This window comes from Myotis davidii, unplaced genomic scaffold (assembly GCF_000327345.1).
Source record: "Myotis davidii unplaced genomic scaffold, ASM32734v1 scaffold370, whole genome shotgun sequence".
NCBI lineage: Eukaryota > Metazoa > Chordata > Mammalia > Chiroptera > Vespertilionidae > Myotis > Myotis davidii.
In genome coordinates, this window is record NW_006288615.1 from 12,056,014 (window position 1) to 12,075,668 (window position 19,655).

At 38.0% G+C, this 19,655-nt stretch overlaps 1 protein-coding gene across 1 annotated transcript in view; it reads left to right on the plus strand.

Annotated features, from left to right (window-relative positions):
- Positions 1–19,655, plus strand: part of CCDC141 (coiled-coil domain containing 141) — a 171,533-nt gene that overhangs the window by 46,840 nt on the left and 105,038 nt on the right. Inside the window, exons 4-6 of the mRNA XM_006760570.2 lie at positions 615–723; positions 4,935–5,188; positions 17,695–17,811. Of these exons, the coding sequence (XP_006760633.1) occupies positions 615–723; positions 4,935–5,188; positions 17,695–17,811 (480 nt within the window). The remainder of the gene's footprint in view (positions 1–614; positions 724–4,934; positions 5,189–17,694; positions 17,812–19,655) is intronic.

Here is a 19,655-nt window from a genome sequence, read left to right on the forward strand (position 1 = left end):
GCTTTGTATAAAACAGGATTAGACATTGCTTCTTGGCCTTTTGGCTAAAATCAAGTTTAGAAATAGGATTAGACTATGTATTATTTTGAAACTTGCTTTTTTCAGTTTTAGGTCTAATTATAGAGGAAAAAAACTATTTTTTCAACCTTCCCTCTAAATGGCTTCTTAGGTTAAATTTACTTATAATTATGTCACCACTGGTTAGCCAAACTTCTGTTGGTTTCTCCTAGTAAACTTTGTGGTAATTCATGTACAAAGTGCCTTATAATATTAAAAGTGGTTATATTCATTACATAGGACACAAAACTTTTAGTTGAAAATTTTAACATACATCTGAATAGTAAACAAGTTGGCTTATTTCAGCATACATGGTATATTTCCAGGTATAAAAGGAATGCAAAAGAATGAGAAAAAAGTTCTTGCCTTGGTATTTTGTAAGTTGACTACATGTGAATGCACACTCTCACACAAGCACCGTAAGCCAGCACGTGCCTCATAAACACACATCCTCACACAAACACATGCAGAATCATCCAGGCCATTAATTCATATAATTAAAGTGGCATATTGATTTTTGGCTTTTCAAATGTCTTTCCCCTGTGTTTCTGTTGCAGTTTGCTATTAAAATTGATCAAGCTGAAGAGTTCCTTCAGAACACCCAGGAGTTCGAGACTGCCGAGTCCTTAAGGTCACTTCTTCAGCTTCATGAACATCACACCAAAGGCAAGATTTAAGTTTGTTCCTCACCTGAGCTTTTAAAATAGAGATGTTAATGTGAGCGTGCTCATGTCAGACATATTTTTATTGATTTCAGAAAGGAAAGGAGAGGGAGAGAGAGATAGAAACATCAATGATAAAAGAGGCTCATTGATTGGCTGCCTCATGCACCTCCCCGCATAGGGGATCGAGCCTGCAACCCAGGCATGTGCCCTGACTGGGAATGGAATCATGACTTCCTGGTTCGTAGGTCGATGCTCAATCACTGAGCCACACTGGCTGGACAGGATAATATATTGTTAATTTATCTGTTTATGTATACTTCAGCTCATTCTAAGAAAGGTAAATGAAAGCTCTTTTCTTAGCCATCTTCTGCAAGAAAGAAGTAGTTGTAAATGGTTCTAAGGAGATGGGAGAGGGCCAGCCTCTGAAGGATCCTGCTAACTCTGGGAGTTCTCAGTCTTCTGGATGTGGTTCCTGAGGACAGGGGCCATTTTTACTGGGTTCATCTGTGTATCCTCAGCTTCTGGCAAGATGATGGTACCTGGTGAATCCTCAAGAAATATTTCTTGGTCAAATAAATGGTTGAATTCAGTGCATGTTTCTTCTCAGGGACAGTAAATTGAGGTCAACTTTAAATAACAGCTCTGAATAAGGAAAATCCATCTTTCACTGTTGCAATAAAAACAGGGGAAAAAAAGAGTAGTAAAAATTTCCAAGATTAAAACAATTTAATAAAACAGAGTTTCAATTCCCTCTGAACAGCTATAGTCTAATGGTTAACCAACAATTTGTGTGCTAGCCCTTTTCTGCCAGAATTTGGGGTGGACAGAATTCTGGTATGGAAGCCATGTGTGGGACAGCAGCTGTTTACTGGAATCTTTCTGTAGAAGCAGGTTAGAGAGGAACAACACTTCTTTCCTTCCTAATGCGATTTTCTAATTATTGCTGCCAAATAGAACGGGCTGCGAGTGGATGGTTTCCTGAACTCATTTGTCACAATTCTAACTCAGCTTCTAGCTTGACCAGCTTGATCATGCTGGACAGGGACAAAAGGTATTTTTAAAGCCACAAATAGATTTTTTGTTTCTATCACCCGCCAAAGGGACTCTAGATACTAGATCATTACTTTTCTAAAACTCAAAAATTAAACAACTCAGTCTTTCCTGTGTAAATTTTAATGAGATGCTACCACATATAGACATGTAATTTTAACTGGTTATTGTTCATTAGGACCTATCACTAGTAGGGATTATAAACAGCATCAAAAAGAACATCCCTAAAGCAGTGGCCTGCTCACTTTTGTTGTACAGGAACAGCAATCTCACTGGGTTCAAAGGGGGCCGACAGAATCACAAACAATTCCTCTTAGGATACTGGAAAGTGAGTCTGAGTTCAGGTCACTGAGATTCAGTCTGTGGTCTCCATTCAGTCTTCATGCGACCAACATGATCATCACATAGCAATCTGACCTCTGGAAACCGGACAGTGATGGATGCTTTTGCTGAGGAGGTTGAGTACTGAGGCAATCCAGAGGGGTGGAGGAAGAGGGATTTTCCATAAATACACTGGGTTGGAGCTGGAAGGGGAGAGTAGCTTTAATGCTGTTTTGTTGTTGTTGGCTCCTTCAGCGGCACCTGGGTCTGTGGCACAGGGAGCTTGGCGTGCAGGCCTTGGACTGCAGTGCCCTGGCATCCAGCTGACAGCGGGACCATGTCCTGCCTTTCGCTGATACAGTCTGCAGGTGTCCACCCGGCCTCCTCTTAACCTGAGGAGATGGATGAAAATGCATGCTGAGGACAGGGAACGTAGTTTATTTTTGTGATGAAAAAATATTCTGTCACCCTGATGGTATGTTTCTCGTGGCATTTGTGTGTTCCTCTATGTAATACCTGAAGCATAAGGATTACAGGGGACTCTGACTAGGCTCCCAATTCACATACTCAGTGGTGGCTTCATATAATGGGGGAAGATGAGATTTGCCAAATAGCTAATTCAGTGGAATGTGATTAAGATTAGTTGATTTAAAATGCATATTCAAGGACAAAATTCTGATTTTAAGTTAAGGACTTCATATCTAACTTAGTCTGTTCAGACTGTTATAACAAAATACCACAGACGAGGTGGCTTGCAAATGATGCACCCTATAGTTTTCCAACTGCCTTCTTAAAATAAACATAATTCTGAAGAAGCTTCCTCAAAGGAACAATCATATTACTTTCTTATTCTGAGATTTTTTATATATCTTAAATTTTTCAGGTATAGGTTCATTATACTATTCTCTCTACTTTTGTATGTATTTGAAAATGCTTATTGGATGAGTTTAAGAAACACAACTCCACGGAGAAATATTTGGAATACTTAAAAAGGTATTAGGAAGAAACATCACCCATGACCTCAATGCTAAGACTGTGACCTTGATATGTTTTAGAAAATATTCATTTGGAAAGATGAGTATAAAGCTATAAATTCACTTAACTTGTGTATGTTCCCCATTTATCTATCTTGGATTTGCTATTTATACTTAATAATTATGGCAAATATACTTTAATGTTACTTTTTTTAGTATGATAATCAAAACAAACAATTGAAATTTATTAAGTATCTAAGAGCCTCACATTACAAGGTATTATGTCAGAAAATAAGGTTTTGTAAATGCAAAAACAAAATACAATCTTTAAAATAAATGCACTATAGAGATTTTGTATTTCCTGAAGGTCATGGTATATCTAGAATAGATAGTGTAGCCTGAGAAAAAATGCAGCACTTTGTATGATCAACTGAAGGAATAAATAGTCAGAAAAACAAACAGCATAAAAGTAAAATGTCAGAAACTGACAGAGGAAGAATTGAAGGAACTGACAGAGGGAACAATTTACCCACTTTAATGATCATCTTGGTAGCAGTAACAGACCGATTTTAGCCTGGGTACATTTTACAAGTTAATTTGGGCCCAGGAGACTTCATTCCCGGTGACATTGTGGTAGTGGTTATACTATTTTGACAGGAATTGAAACAGAAACCAGAAAAAGATTGCAAATGGAAATTTTGGCTAATTATATTTATTTTGTAGGGACCAGAGCAGGTTGGCTTATTCCACTGTCAGTATGCAAGCACCTACTTTCCTTTCTCATTTGCAAAGTCTAGTGTGTAAGAGCTTATTATGGAAAGAAAGAAATACCCTATGGAAACCCTGCCACCTGCCCATGCTTTGTGTGTGTGTGTGTGCGTGTGTGTGTGTGTGTGTGTAATATATATTGCATTATAATTAATCATACTGGTTATTATGTTCAGGTTATACAAATTAAAACCCTTCTGTTCAATGGGCACATTCTCTGTAACCTGTATTCACCTTGTTTCTGCAGTTGTTTCTTTTCCTTCCACAGAAGAACCTGTTCTGGCAGACTAGGGGCCTGGTGCAAAAATTCGTGCACCTTGTAAGGAACTGTGGGCCGTGAGGCTGCGGTGAGCACAGGGGTGGGTCTCGGCCCATCCTCCGTGCCCCCACCCAGCTCCTCCTGCCGTGGCCCCCAGTCCCTTCTCACTTGCACCGCTGATGGTACAGAGCGATTGGGAACAGTGTGGAGTGATTGGGGCCTGGTGCCAGCAGTGGGTGCAAACATCAGTGGGTGCAAACAGCGGCTGCTGCCCTGATCACCCTTCAGGAACAGGGGGAGGTGGAGAAGCCCTCAGGGGCGATCGGGGCAGGCAGCTGCTGCTCACACCCACTGATGGCGCCGAGCAATCAGTACTGGCACTGGGTGCCGGCAGCGGGTGCAAGTGGTGGCTCCGGTGTCAGCAGTGGGTGCGAGCAGGGCCAGCACCAGCAGCAGGTGCAAGTGCCAGGGGGGACCATGGTGCGCTGGAGCAAAGAATATTCAGGCTCACCTCAATGACAATGACCAGCACCCCACCTTGATCTGGCACCCCCGCTCACCTGCTCCACCATCCTGCCATGGCCTACGCCCGCCATGTTCTGTGCGTGCCCTCTGGTGGTCAACGCACGTCATAGCGACTGGTTGTTCGGTTTTTCAGTTGTTTGGTTGTTCCGCAGTTCGGCCTATTTGCATATTAGGCATTTTATGTTTATACATTTGAATTCCTTATTTTAGTATAAAGGTTATATATATATCTTAAATTATATGAAGAGTCAAAAATATTACTATCTAAAAGCTTGCTCATATCATTATTCTGTTTTCTTTCTAACTTTCTTCTAGAACTCTTAGAACGATCTCTAGCGCTTTTAAACAAAAGTCAACAACTCACTGACTTCATAGAAAAATTCAAGTGTGATGGACCTAATGTAAATCCTGAGTTGATTCAGGGAGCTCGTAGTAGCTGCCTGAAGATCGACAGTCTTCTTGAACTTCTACAAGACAGGAGACGGCAACTAGACAAGTACCTGAAGCAACAGCGGCAGGAATTGAGTCAGGTTCTGCAGATATGTCAGTGGGACCAACAAGAAAATCAGGTAATCCAAAGGGGCACTGATGATGTCTTCCCTTAGCTAATGAAATTTGGTTGTTATGTGGACTAGCTATTCCTAGGACAGCTTCTCAGTTGTCATGGTTAAATTATTTGATCTTTGGTCCAAACTACTATGTTGTTTTTTTCCAAGCAGGTAATATAACAACAAATATCTTTACTTCCTCTCTTTAAAATATTGATTTCATAAATGGGAGAGTACCACTGGGCAGTTTTGAAATGACTATTGTTGGATTCTCTTTCTCACTTCCTTCCAGGTCACTACTTTTAGATACATTTCTTTGAAATTCTGAAATGTTAACTGCAATTTTCTTCAAAGTTGGAGGGGCATGATAGTGTTAAATTGTTCTAGATTGCTATTAATGTCAGTAAAAAAGTCTATCAGTGCAAAATGGAAATATTGTTCTTAGAAGAATAGTCTAGTACCAATTAAGAAATATGACCTTCATCTATGGCTGGAAGCTCAGTGGTTAGAGGGTTTTGGGGTTGGAGGATGATGAGTTTGCAGGCTTATTAGAACACATTACCCAGACTTTAGGCACAGCGTACCCCCTGTCTCCACACATGCACAATCTCCCTCATTATCAACATTCTGCACTAGTGTGGTACATTTGCTATAATCGATGAACCTACACTGGCGCATCGTCACCCAAAGCCCATAGTTCACATTAGGGTCCGCTCTTGGTGGGCAAAAGTAGGTTTATAGTTGTGAGTATGTGAAACACAGTGTTTATTCTTGTAGTATTATTTATTAGTTATTATATTAGTTTCTATATGAACAATTATAATCCTACTTTTGCTCATCTCTGTACATTCTGTGGATTTGAAAAATGTGTAATGACATATATCTACCATTGTGGTATGCAGAATAACTTCACTGCCCTGAGAATCCTCTGTGCTCTGCCTAGTCATCCCTCTCTCCCCCTAATCCTTGGCAACTACTGATCGTTTTACTAACTCCATGGTTTTGTGTTTTCCAGAATGTCATATAATTGAAATAATCTAACGTGTAGCATTTTCAGATTGGGTTATTTGCTTAGAAATATGCACTTAAGATTCCTTCATGCTTTTGCATGGCTTGATTGCTTATTTCTTTTTAGCATTGAATACTATCCCACTGTGTGAATGTGCCATAGTTCATTTATCCTGTCACCTACTGAAGGACATCTTGGTAGCTTCCAAGTTTTGGCAGTTATGGATAAAACTGCTATAGGAATCCATGTGCAAATTTTTGTCTGGATGTAAGTTTTTAATTCATTTGTGTAAATATCAAGAATTACAATAGCCTCAGGACAAGTTTTCTTGTCCTTCCTCTCCTGGGCCAAGGCCTCTTCCTATTGTCTCATTGTCAGAGCCTGCTGTAGGTATATTAAGGCTTTCAGAATGAACTTGTGGTTAAAAGAACTAGGCTTTCATTTGGACTCCATTCCTGACAATCTTGAGCCAAAATCAATTCAACAATAATGATAAGGATAAATATTAAATTTTAATAAAATTGGTCAATAAATAAATTATTCATTTCTTTAAATATAAAATTTAGGTTCTTAATCTCAAAACGTCCATGTTACATTTTTCTCTTGCTAACACCAGTGACAGCAGTTGGAGTCATCAGTAAAGGTAACTGCCGTCTCTGTGGGCTGATGAGAACACAGATCCTGGGGCCAGACTATTGGCTGGCTTCAAATCCTGGTTCTGTCACTTACCAGATGAGTAACTGAGCAATTATTTAAATTCCCAGAGGCTCAGTTTTCTGTAAAATGTAGCTATAGCAGTATTTTCCTCAAAGTGTCGTTAAGATTATCAAGTGAGTTATTTTCCGTCAAGTAGTTAGAATGTTACTTGGCTCATATTAACTTCTATATTATAATTAGTAATTTAGGGCAGCATGCCTGAAAAGGATAGTGAAAACCCAACACATATCACTCTCCTCCCTCTTGTACCTCCATCTACCACCAAGCTGGGCAAGACTAGTCTTGCATTAAAGGGTAATTTGTTATTTATTTTGAGTTTCATGGATCAAATAAAAGTCACTTTTGTAATCTTAGCCATACTTGTTCAATGGGTACTCAATGAATAGTTCAAAACAGAAAGATATATTTTTTTCTGCTTGTGACTTAATGTCCATTTGTTTAAAATGTAGGTGAGATCACTGCCATATAGGTAACTGCTATGAGCATTTGATGTACTGCCACCTTTTAGACCTTTATACAGCACTAGAGGCCTGGTGAATGATATTCATGCCCTGGGGGAGTAGGGGGGTCCCTCAGCCCGGCCTGCACCCTTTCACAGTCTGGGACCCCCAAGGGGTCCTTAGAGCTGCTGCAGAGGCGGGAGAGGACCCTGCCACCACCTCTGCGCTCATCAGTGGTGAGCCCGGCTTTTGGATGAGTGGCGCTCCTGCTGTGGGAGTGCACTGTCCACCAAGGGGCAGCTCCTGCGTTGAGCGTCTGCCCCCTGGTGGTCAGTGCGCATCATAGTGACCAGTTAGTCTGCTGTTTGGTTGATTTGCATATTAGGGTTTTATTATATAGGATGAGCACTGTCATAGGAACATACACACATTCAATAAAGAAATGGATAAATAAGCAAGCAAACACTAATGGAATTAACCTAAGCATACTGTATTATTACCTATTTTTATTAAATTGAAAAAATCATAGACACATTCTTTGTCAAAAGTACAATAGGTGATTTTAATGGGCATAATATTTAACTGCTTGAATTAGCACAATTTAAGGAATATCTTATTGTTGAGGAAATAGTCTCTTTAGTTTCTTAATATTATAAACAAGTATTAATGCTTACTGTGCTATAATTATGTGAACAAAGAAATAATTTAAAATCCAGGTAGATACAAGCATAATTATCTTACCTAATTTTTAGCTTTTCTGAATGCTCTATTCTGAAGTTTAATTGATGATGCAATGGTGAAGAATAGCAGTAGGTTCACCAAATTGGGTGTGACTCTGTTAGTAATTTGGCTTCTATGATAATCATATTCCTGGATGATCTACCTGATAGAACATTGTGGAACCTGAGTTGATACAAAGGCACATACTTCATCGAAGGGCAAATATTTGTTGTTGGTTCTGTACTTATTTTAAGGGAATATAGGAGCTGTCAAACTTTGCATGAATAGAGTACTCATTTTGTCAATCATTTTAACCACTTAAGAAAAGGGAAAGTAAGTAGAAAATTAGAGCAAAGATGACTGATGAGTAATAACGTGGTTGTCTAAATGTCTGATGTATTGCCTCTCATAAGGGCCATTTAAAAGACGCATTTAGTGCTGCTCTGTGTCTAAGTTATTATGGCCTAATGCTTTTGAACTATAATAGTTTAGCTAATTTAACTTTGGGAGAAAATTGAATGACCAGAACAATGACAATTTAAGATTTATATCAATCAAAGGAAAAAACAAACAAACAAATGAAAACCACATATTTTTCTATCTTAATTGAAATATGATAGTCTGATAAATATGATCACAGAATGTTCTTTCTGTATCATTGTTTTTCAGATGTAAAAATGTGCACTTGTTTTACTTTGAGAGATGAGTAGCTGACCATTTTTTTCCAATTCCAGCAGCATCTTATTTTGCACATAATCTGCTGTTTCATTAATGAAAATCAGAAGCAGCTTGGAGTATTTTGTGCATAATTAATTATCTTGGCAAGAAGATTTATGAATGTAATTTTTTTCAATTGCTCCAATCAGGCATAAGTGAGACAAACAGATAAATTAAAACTAAGTTATTCATAGTCTCTTTGTATAAGACAATGTCAAGGACATTGAGGAATAGCAAGTAAGACAGGGCAGATCATCTGTTTTTACCCTCAGATCACATATACTTATAAGATACACATATTTGTAGAGGAAAGAGAGAAATAGAATTAACATTTACAAGGTTTTATACCACATATGTAATAATTATGTAACCATATGTAATCATATTAATTAAAAAATATTTTTATTGATTTGAAAGAGAGAGAGAGAAAAAAACATCAACGATGAGAGAGAATCATTGATTGGCTGCCTCCTGCACACCCCCTACTGGGTGGGATCGAGCCCACAACCCAGGCATGTGCCCTTGACCGGAATTGAACCCAGGACCCTTCAGTCCCCAGGCAACACTCTATCCACTGAGCCAAAACCAGCCAGGGCCATATTCGTTTTTACTGGGCAATTAAAATGATATCAGGCTCAGGGTGCCAGTCTGGTACCTGGTGGACTGCTATATAACTTTGCACACACACACACACACACACACACACTTTATATGATGCTACCTTCTAACTAAGAGTTAGAGCTTGGATGATTGACCAGCTTCAATTGATATGAAATAATATACAAGTGCCTAATGTAGTGACTAGCACATAGTAAGAGTTTAAAACAAAATCTTTCTTTGAATGTAGCTTTCTAATATTGGCTGGCATATCAAATAATGAATTATCCTGGTGAGACTGGTATTCAATAGTTCAGCCCAATAACATACATGACTTTCAAACCCTTATAGGTTAAAATTTATCACAAAATTTTATTTTAGCACCTAAGCTGTCTGTAGAACTCACTCCAAGGCACATTAGAGTAAATGCAAAGTCTCTTGAGGTGTTTGTAGGAGAAACATCGTGATTTTGAAAACAATAGAAACACCTCCTAAGTCAAATGCTGCTAACCACCATTTATTTCAATGACACTATGTATCATAGGTCCTAAAGGAGGTAGTCTGGTGCAGGTGGCAGGGCTAGCAATCCCAGCTTTTACATTTATTGGCTATGTGATTTGGGCAAGTTAGTTGGCTTCTGTGCCTCATGTTCTTTTCTGTAAACTGGAAATAATAATAATAGCTATCTATAGATTTGTTGTGAATATAAACAACATTATATACGTAAAACTGCTTAAAGCACAGCTTAGCATACAGCAAGTACTCAGTAAGTGTTCAAAGGTTCACCATCTCACTCCATGTTGGTGGTCACTCTGAGCTTTACCAGATAATCACCAGCACATAAAACCCTACATATCCACTGGATCCCACACCAATTCTCTAAATTACTAGATAATCTTTCTAAAATGCTATCATATGAATGATAAATAAGTGCCATTTCATGTCTTGGTATCCAGCTGAGTTTATTCAAAAAAGGTCAACTTTATTTGTATGGTAAAGTTAAAAATTTGTTTTCCTCTCCCTAACTTTCTCCACTCTTTAGCTATTTCTTTACCTAATTTATTCTTACTATAGTTGATTACATTTTCCTTAAGCTTCATTTGTCACTTCTATAAACAGTATTGTTCAATTGGATTGATGGCTTAATAGCACTTTAATTAGGCACAATTATTTAAGCCCCCACATCAGTTGGTAAGAAGGCTGGGCGGTACACACCATAACTAAATTACATTCTCGGCAGTGATAGGACCGATAACGAAGCCGTGTGCTCTCCGGGAAAGGCTCTGCCTTTCTTTGACCTCACATCCTTCCACTGTATGACAGTCAGTGGCTGCTACTCCGGCTGTCTGCTCCGCCCTGGGGCTGCCTGTGTATCTTCTTCCACACCCTGAGCTCCTTTCCTTTCCTGCCCCTGGTGCTGGAGGTTGTTGGCTTTTATTTTTTCTTCAATACTGCTACCATCGCAAACTGGCCAGGGAGAGGGACTCATTCCTTCTGCAACCCCCATCCTTCAGTCCCCAAAGACAAGCAAAGGGGCCCTATTAATTTTAATGCTTTTTGCAGGGAAACTCATAAGCAAATACAATAAATGGCACACTTTGGAAGGATTAAAACATCCTTTATAATTCAGCAGTTATTTATCCTATCAATATGATAGTTTCTAACTCTCATTTTCCCCCAAAAACCAAAGTTTAGGTCAAAGCTTCAGTATACAATGTTTTAGGCTACATAAACAAGGAATTGGGGAGGTTATGTTAAAATGTCAAGCTTTGGTCCTACTTCTAAGTAGCCCTGTAAGTTAGTCTCTCTCTCTTCTCTCTCTCCCTCTGAATATAAATGGCTGCCCATCACCCAAGGTACATCCCAAAGTTATACTGGGAAAACCATGCCTTACATATCTTTGGCAGAGATGCATGTGGCCACTAGACTGGTCTGTTTCTTTTCTTGAAAAAAAAAAGAAGACTTTTTCCCCACTGCTGGGAGGATTCCCAGCAATGAGTCAAAGGTAATGCTAGAAATGAAATTTAGGTCCATAGATGTCCACTGTACTGATTTTATTCGTGGGACTAAACAGCTTTCCACCATCGAATAGTTGGAAGTAAAGAGCCTACCTAAACACAAACAAGAGTTGAAAGCAATCTTGGGAAGGAAAGTCCTTAGTGCCAAGTTTCTTATAATGTAAATGTTGGAAGAGGAATGATATGTTAACACAAGTCAGAATAATTAAATACATGAAATTATGATTCCAGACAGGGAGATAGATGATCTGTAAAGCTGTTTACAAAATAACAAATTTTGCCTATGACAAATTATAATATATTAGCTTTCCTGATACCCATCAACAGAGAATACTGGGATTCTATAATTTGTTAAGGGATACTAATATCTTCCCGTTGACGCCAGTAATTCATGGAAAGCTTCCAAATTCCACAGAAGAAAATTGTGCTCCTGGAATCTCTGAGATAGAGTCCAAAATAACAAGCCGACGATGAGATCAGTCTCAGAATGCATCGAAAAACCCCCAATCCACATTTGGCAGTGATTGTTTTCTCCTCTGCTTCCAAATCCTCAGGTACAAACATCACTGGCATGGCTTTCATGCTTCGTAATGCTTTACCACCTAATGAAGCAAATGAATGTCTGAAATCTGGTTATGGCCTAGTTAAATACAGAGTGCATTTGACTAGATCGTCTGATGCAAAATAATGGAAATCGGGTTCCCTACAGTAAATAAGAAAAACAGCGATGGGAGCTAATATTGTTGTTTTAATGCTCACATGCCTTCAAAATCAAAGTAGACCTTAGACCTGTCACCTGAGGCCTTCAACTATAGTTGAAAACACCTCTGTCTATGTGTGCATTGTTGGTCATTGGAAGAGAGACTATCAAAAAGTCTTGGGTTAAAGAAGATAAGTAACTGATCCCCTTGACCTCATTATCAGTTTTTTGTTTGTTTTGTGTCTCTAATAGTAACTGATTCTTTGGCAGGAACTGTTGGAACTGTCCTGCACATGGAAAAGAAAATGAAACTAATTTGAAAGAGATTTTCATCTTCCCTTAAGCATTTCTGTTAGGGTGGTTTGAATTGTTTATTGCTAGCTTACCTCCTGCAGCACAGTTTTAACGATCAAAAATAAGGTCTGATCCCAGATTGTAGAACAAATGGCAGAGAAAGGGACTATGATGCTTTATTCAGTCTGACGCATCGCTTTGGGTTGCAGCAGATGTTTACCTTCTTGCCACTTGAGTCATTTATCCTTGATCATCAGACAATACTTTCTATGTGTTTCATGTGTTCCCCATGTTTTAGTTCTGTCTTTAACACGTATCATTTTGGAACAGGAATTCTCAGTTTGTGCTTGTTGTCTCCTTTGCTTACAGCTGGCATCTTCCTCTGAGGCACCCCTTCTCTCTAATGCACTGTGTCCATTGAGCCCCGTGCACAGGACCTATTTCCATGTTAGAATTAGAGTTTATAAATATATTGTTGCATTTTGGTTTTTGTCTTAGGAACATTCATAAACTAGCCTAATAGGAACCATTTCTCTTCTCTGGAACCCTTTGGTTCTCCATACATTCTGACTGGCATTTCTGTCTTCAACCGTGGGACTTTCTTCTTATTAGTTGTGTAACCTTAACTGAATTGCCTGTATGTGTCTCAGTTTCCTCACCTATTGCAAAAGTAAATATCTTCATCATAGGAGGGGTACAAAGGTTGGATAAGGTCACTTGTAACCTGCCTAGAGTAGTACCTGAGATCTCTCTGTGAAAGTAGGGTCCATTTATTTTACTTTCTTTATTCTTATCTCCCAGCTACGGGGTCAGTGTGGGGATGGGTTATTCAACAAGCAAAGACTAGTCTTTCTGGCCCAAAGCTACCTTCAGTAGTGCTCACTTCCAAACTTCACATTCTGGTACATTCCTACATCAATCCTCCTTCATGAATCTTCAGTTCTTGCAAAAAATGCTTATGTCTCATCTAATAAAAATTTTTTAAAAAGGTGGGAGAAGCCTCTTTGGTACCCCTGCTTTCCTTAAAGCTATCACCTGATCCTTCTTTTACTTAGCCAATAAACTTCTTTGGAAGAGTCATTAGCTGAACTTCAGCACCCCTACCCAGTGGTCCACACATGCTTACCAACCAATGCTTCATCCCACTATTTTCCTGATTTCACTGTTTTAAATAGCCTCTAATTAAAACTCAGATCTACAAATAAGGATATTCTCAAAATCCTTGAGTTGTAGAACATCTGATAAAAATATAATGCAAGCCATGTATGTGATTTTATTTAGTTATTTATCTATATATCAATTTATCTTTAAATCCTCACCTGAGGATATGGGTTTTTTTTTAATTGATTTTTTTATAGTGAGAGGAAGAGAAAGAGAGAGAGAGAGAGAGTAGGAAAGAAAGAAAGAAAGAAAGAAAGAAAGAAAGAAAGAAAGAAAGAAAGAAAGAAAGAAAGAAAGATGTGAAAGAGAAACATCAGCTGCCTCCTATACGTGCCCAACCAGGGATCAAACCCTCAGCCTACGTATGTGCCCTTACTGGGAATATAACCTGCATTCTTTTGGTGTACAGGACGATGCTCCAACCAACTGAGCCACCTGGCCAGGGCTACATAAGTGATTTTAAAAGTTGTAGTAGCCAGGCCCTAGCAAGTTGGCTCAGTGGAGGGAGCATCAGCCTGCAGACTGAAGGGTAGCAGGTTCAATTCCAGTTAAGGGCACATACTTCAGTTGCAGGCTCCATCCCTGGCCCCAGTCGGAGCTCATGCAGGAGGCAACCAATTGATGTATCTCTCTCACATAGATGTTTCTCTCTCTCCCTGACACTCTCTCTAAAAATCAATGGGAAAATATCCTCGGGTAAGGATTAACAACAACAACAAAAAAAGTTGTAGTAGCCACATTAAAAAAGTGAAAAAGAAACATAAAAAGTTTAAAAGCCTCATAAAAAAGCAAAAAGCAATAATATATTGTGTTTAATCCAACATATCCAAAATAGTATTTCAATATTTAATCAATATGAATATTCTTAATGAGGTATGTTTATTAATTTTTAAAACTATGACTATGAAATCTGCTGTGTATTTTATACTTAGAGTACATTTCAATTTGGACTTGTCACATTCCAAGCACTCAATAGCCATATGTGCTTACTGGCTACCAGATAGGACAGTGCAGGTCTACACCATTTGACTGAGATTTTCTGGCACCCTCTTTAATATCCAAGATAGCTCTTGGTTTTCATTGAACACCTCTGATTGCTTCTTCTGTGCATCTTTGCTGATTTTCCTTTCCTTTCTCTCTGTCTTCTTCATCCTCAGATAGGTGGTCCCCTTCCCCTGTGAAAAAGATCTGCCCCACTCCTTCTCTACCTTAGTTTTACATGCTCTGGGCACTGAGGAGAATGTCATGTCAAATCAGTGCAATGACCATGAACACAACACTTACGTCAAACTGAAAGGTGGGAACTGGAGAGAGAGGAAAAATGTTCTTACTTCCCCCTTACACTATCATTCCCTTGAACTGATTTGCAGTGCATACTCTGGTTGCTTTTTGTTCTTTTCTTTCCACCAACCCTTGGTTCATGTTTTTATCCTTTGCAGGGACCATGTTCTATAGAATGTCCTGATGTATCACTTACTGTACTTACCACTCAGCAGCTGATATAATTTACACCCTTAGAAAAAGTGCTCTTGGAATATCTGTGCAGCTGTCTGCAATAGGTACGCACAGGGCACAATGACTGATTTACGGGGTGGCAGAATATTATGGTTGATAAGCTCTTCGTTATTTAGGGTGTTGTGCTTTTACAAGGACTCTGAGAGCCTGCTCTGCATGTGTCCCGTGGCACACGTGGTAAATCTAATCTAAGAGGTTGAACATGTGTGTGAATGCCTCACTGAGCTGTATCACCCACACAGCGAACTACTTAATTCTGAGTTTTATGCCAACTTGTTTTTATACGTCTCTCCCCAGAGTGCATTCAGTAGTAAAAATGTGTAGATCTAGAGAGTCAGTTTGCTTCATCAGGCAGGTATGTGATCAGAATATATGGAATATCACCATAGACCTTTAACTGCATTCTCTTGTAGGGAACAGTATTGCCATACAGGAATAGTATGCTTTGGGGATTGAAATAGTATTTGCCAAATGTAGGGATGAGGTCAGTAGATACCTTTTAAAAATCAAACAACTCATTCCTTTCCTGCTTTCATCACCACTGGCATGTGCTAGATGACAAGTCTTTGACTCACAAAATTAAATAGGTTTACTGAGGGTTCAGGCTTCTCACCTGTTTTTAGAGATTAACGAACACCTGTTTGTACCCACTTTTATTCACTCAGATTCTATATTAACTTTCTCTATTGAAGCATTCTTGAGATTTCAGAGTTCCTCTCCCCTGACCTAAGAATAAATAAAACTTCTTCCCAATACTTAATAAATTAAATGATCTCTGAAAGCTGGTAATAATCATGATTCATTTTTCTTTGATGAAATCCTTAAATCATTGTTTTAGTTGTGTTTTTATATGAGCTCACTGCATCTTTTGTGAGAAATTATTTGTATAAAATTAAATAAATGAATAAATGTTATAGCTCTTGATAAAGTACTCTGTGTGTTCTAATGTGCACACTATGCATACTATCTATTTCTAACTGGGATACCAGAAAGACAGACTATCTTCAGATAGTTGTAATACATACACATTACATTTAGATATGGGGACTGACTAATGTTTGTATTATAAACAGCTTACCAAATATTATGAAGAAAATGAGGTGCATTTCACATGAAAACTGCTACAGTATCACCATTATGCTTTTCTTTGCATTGATGGCAGCCTAAAATGATGGCTAACAAAGATTTCCAATTAGAAGGAAACCAGAGAAGCCCTCTTACCCCATATTTTACTGCCTATTCCATGCCGAGAAATGCCAGGCATTAGTATAGACCCTTTGATTTCATAACCAGCTTTGTGGTATCAGCCCTGTAATGGTAATGGAATGTCCTATTCTAGGTAACCACTAACTCAACTCTGTGGTGTGTGTGTGTGTGTGGGTGTGTGTGTGTGTGTGTGTGTGTGTACATATTGTGTGGAGCTCCATGACTAACCTAGTTTTCTCCTTGGCCACCTGCTTCAAACATTTGTCCATATTATAGGAGGTCAAATAAATCCTGAGGCTATTATAGACAAGACAGCCTAGGCTAGAGGAAAGTATAGTGTAGTGTCCACCATTTTTAATAGACTGTCAGGATTAATTTTTCAGGTTTGAAGTAATTCCCCCTCATACCCATGGTTATAAGACTTTGGTGTAGCCAAGGATGGCAGCAGGGCATGGTGGAAAGAGCATGGACTTTGAAATAATGAAAGCTTGGGGACGAATCCTGGTTCTGTCACTTAGTATGTGGCCCTGGATAAGCTGCTTAAGCTCTCCTCATCTCTAAAATGATGATATCATACTTGTTATAGAGTTGTTGAGGGAAATAGAGGTGATTCCCAAAAAGCAATTAGCAAACTGTCTAGTAGTGGGCTCTTAGGAATCAGTAGCAATGATGTGATCATGCAACCACACTGTATAGGATTTAAGAGTGAAAATCCAAGTCTCTTTCCTCTCATTTGGATAAAGAATCTGCAGCCAGATACTTCATGTCATCAGTTCAATGTCAACTTAAGTCATCATTTAAAAATGTACTACCTCTTTCAAGTCCTTTGCTATTTGTTGTTTTAACAGTGTAGGGTATGTATTGTAAATCAAATCTAAATGAATCTGAGTCATGCCCCATTTATAATGTCAACAGAGCTTTAATAATTTCTTCATTTATTTTCGGAACACAAATTTCCAGCAACTGCACCAAACAATATGTTTGCATTGTCTTTTTATAGTAGAAATATCATTCTACATATGCTGTTATGCTGTTAATTACCTTCGTGTGGGTCTATGTAACTGTATTCAGATTCACATTCTTATCCAGAAAAGGGATTTATATTCTGGAAACATGAATGATTCAGAGACTGCATGGGAATCTATTTTGGTTCTTCTTTGTTAGGAGATTTTGAATACTTGTCTTCATGCTATGTAATCTGAATTGATATATTATTTTCCTGCTTTTCAGGGATTACTTTATTTTTCCTCTGAAGCATGTAGAGGTTGAGTGAAGAAAACATAAAAACTCCACCTAATTATTTAATACATGAGATGAGTTTATCCGAAGAGAAATTGACGTAGCTTATGTTTTAAAAGGTTAAGGAAATATTTCTTAGTTTTTACTCAATATTCTAATCATTTGAAAATTTATTTCTGTTGCTTTTTACTTAGGTTACTTGTTGGTTTCAGAAAACCATAAGAGATTTACGGGAACAGAGTCTCGGTTCATCACTTTCAGATAATGAGGAGCTAATCCATAAGCACGAGGAACTAAAAATAAAAGCAAAGGTAAGAGACACATTAAAAAATAATTGAAACATGCAGGTTATTTAGAGAGGCACCAAACACTGTCTTTGACTGAAACAAATTTGATTGCAGGTCTTAACTAACTCCACTCTACTGTGCCAGCTTTCTAAAAAAAAAAAAAATGTTTTTCTACACTGAGGTCTCAGTATGATTTCCAGATATAGTTTACTTGCTGTTTCCATTTATATTTCCCCAATCCCTTAATTTGCTGCACATTTTTTGGTTTTGCACAAATTAATGGCTACCAGCTGGGCAACCACTTGCAGGTGTTCGAATGTGCAAAATGGAACCATGAAGTGCTGAGGCAAAAGGGGCAGAACAGCCACATAACAGTGTTCCCTCTGCATTGTCTTGTTTGGAAATGGACTCCTGTGTGCATGTGGGGGTTATAAATACTTTCCAGAGTTCTTTCCAGGTGCTCCATTTTGATCTGCAAGAAAACAAAAGTCTATCTGTAGTAGATTGAATGGGAATGGTAAATACTTGAATCAATATCAGGCATAGGGAACTTTCTATTATCAATATGTTGGATGCCTGGTAGTTATAGGTACAGCTCAGTCAAGAAGCTCTGGAAAACAATGGGCCAACACTTCTAGACAATGGTTGAGTATAAGGAAAACAAACCAAATAAATATTACATGTTTGAGAGGATGGGATTTGGGTGGGGCAGGAAAGGCAGTAGGTTGCATTGATCTAGACTGAAGTTTCCTTATGGGAATCATGATGCCTTTGTTTGTTTTTGCTTCTCTTTGAACACTGCAGCATGCATAGGCATTCAAAGTGTTTGCTTTGAATATTTGCTTAACTGATAAAAGATGCAGTTACAAAGACTTATGACTGATGATTTTCTAAGTATTTTAAAAATGTCTCTACTTACGAATTTTTAAAAATTATACAAGAATTTATTCTGTGTGTGTCAAACAAGTTTTATCAGTGAAAATTCTATCAAAATCCCTAACTAGTAAGCACAAGAAACAGCCTCAATTGTATACAGGAGTTGCTTCCTTTAATGTATACAAACTAAAATGGCATGTTCACGTACTGTAGACCTCCTTTAGGATTATATTCACTGTTAACTGTGGACTATGGTTTCATACAGCCTTGAGGATAGTTGGAGTAGAATATTTGTTAGCATATAATCTCAGTTCCAGTAGGACACAGTTTTTATCATTCTCTACATTCCACATTTGTAGTGCTGATATCCATAAATAGAAAAACACAGATATTCTTTTCACAATTATCCCAATTTTGCAGACATAAGGGGTTTAAGAATTAAATTTTTATTCATAAATATTTTATTATATAAAGTACACCATAGAAAATTTCTAAACTATAAGGAAAATAAAAGTGAATCATTCAAACCAAAGATAGCCATTGTTAAGATAAAATTCTTACTATTTTTGTACATTTCCTTTCAATTTTTTTCTGCACAAACCTAGAAACACATGACATCAGAGTTATGCTTTTTTATTTTTAACTTTATCATAACATAATAACCTTTAGCTGAAAAATACTTTATTATATGAATCCTGTATTCATATCATAGGATTACACATTTTGATTACATATAGAAGCTAAACCATGTGAATATCTAAGCAAATATTATTTTTAAAAGGTACAAATTCCTGATAAACATCATTATGTTTCAGACAAATCAACTGCTTCCTTTCAGGGTCCTGATCGTCTCAGAAATCAGTTACAAATCTCATGGATCAGCTGAGTATTAAAGCATAATCAAATAAGTAGGTTTTTTAAAGCTGAACTGATTTTAGAAACTTAGAGAGAGAAAACTATTTTGGTCTTCCTTGAGAATAAATTTATTTTCT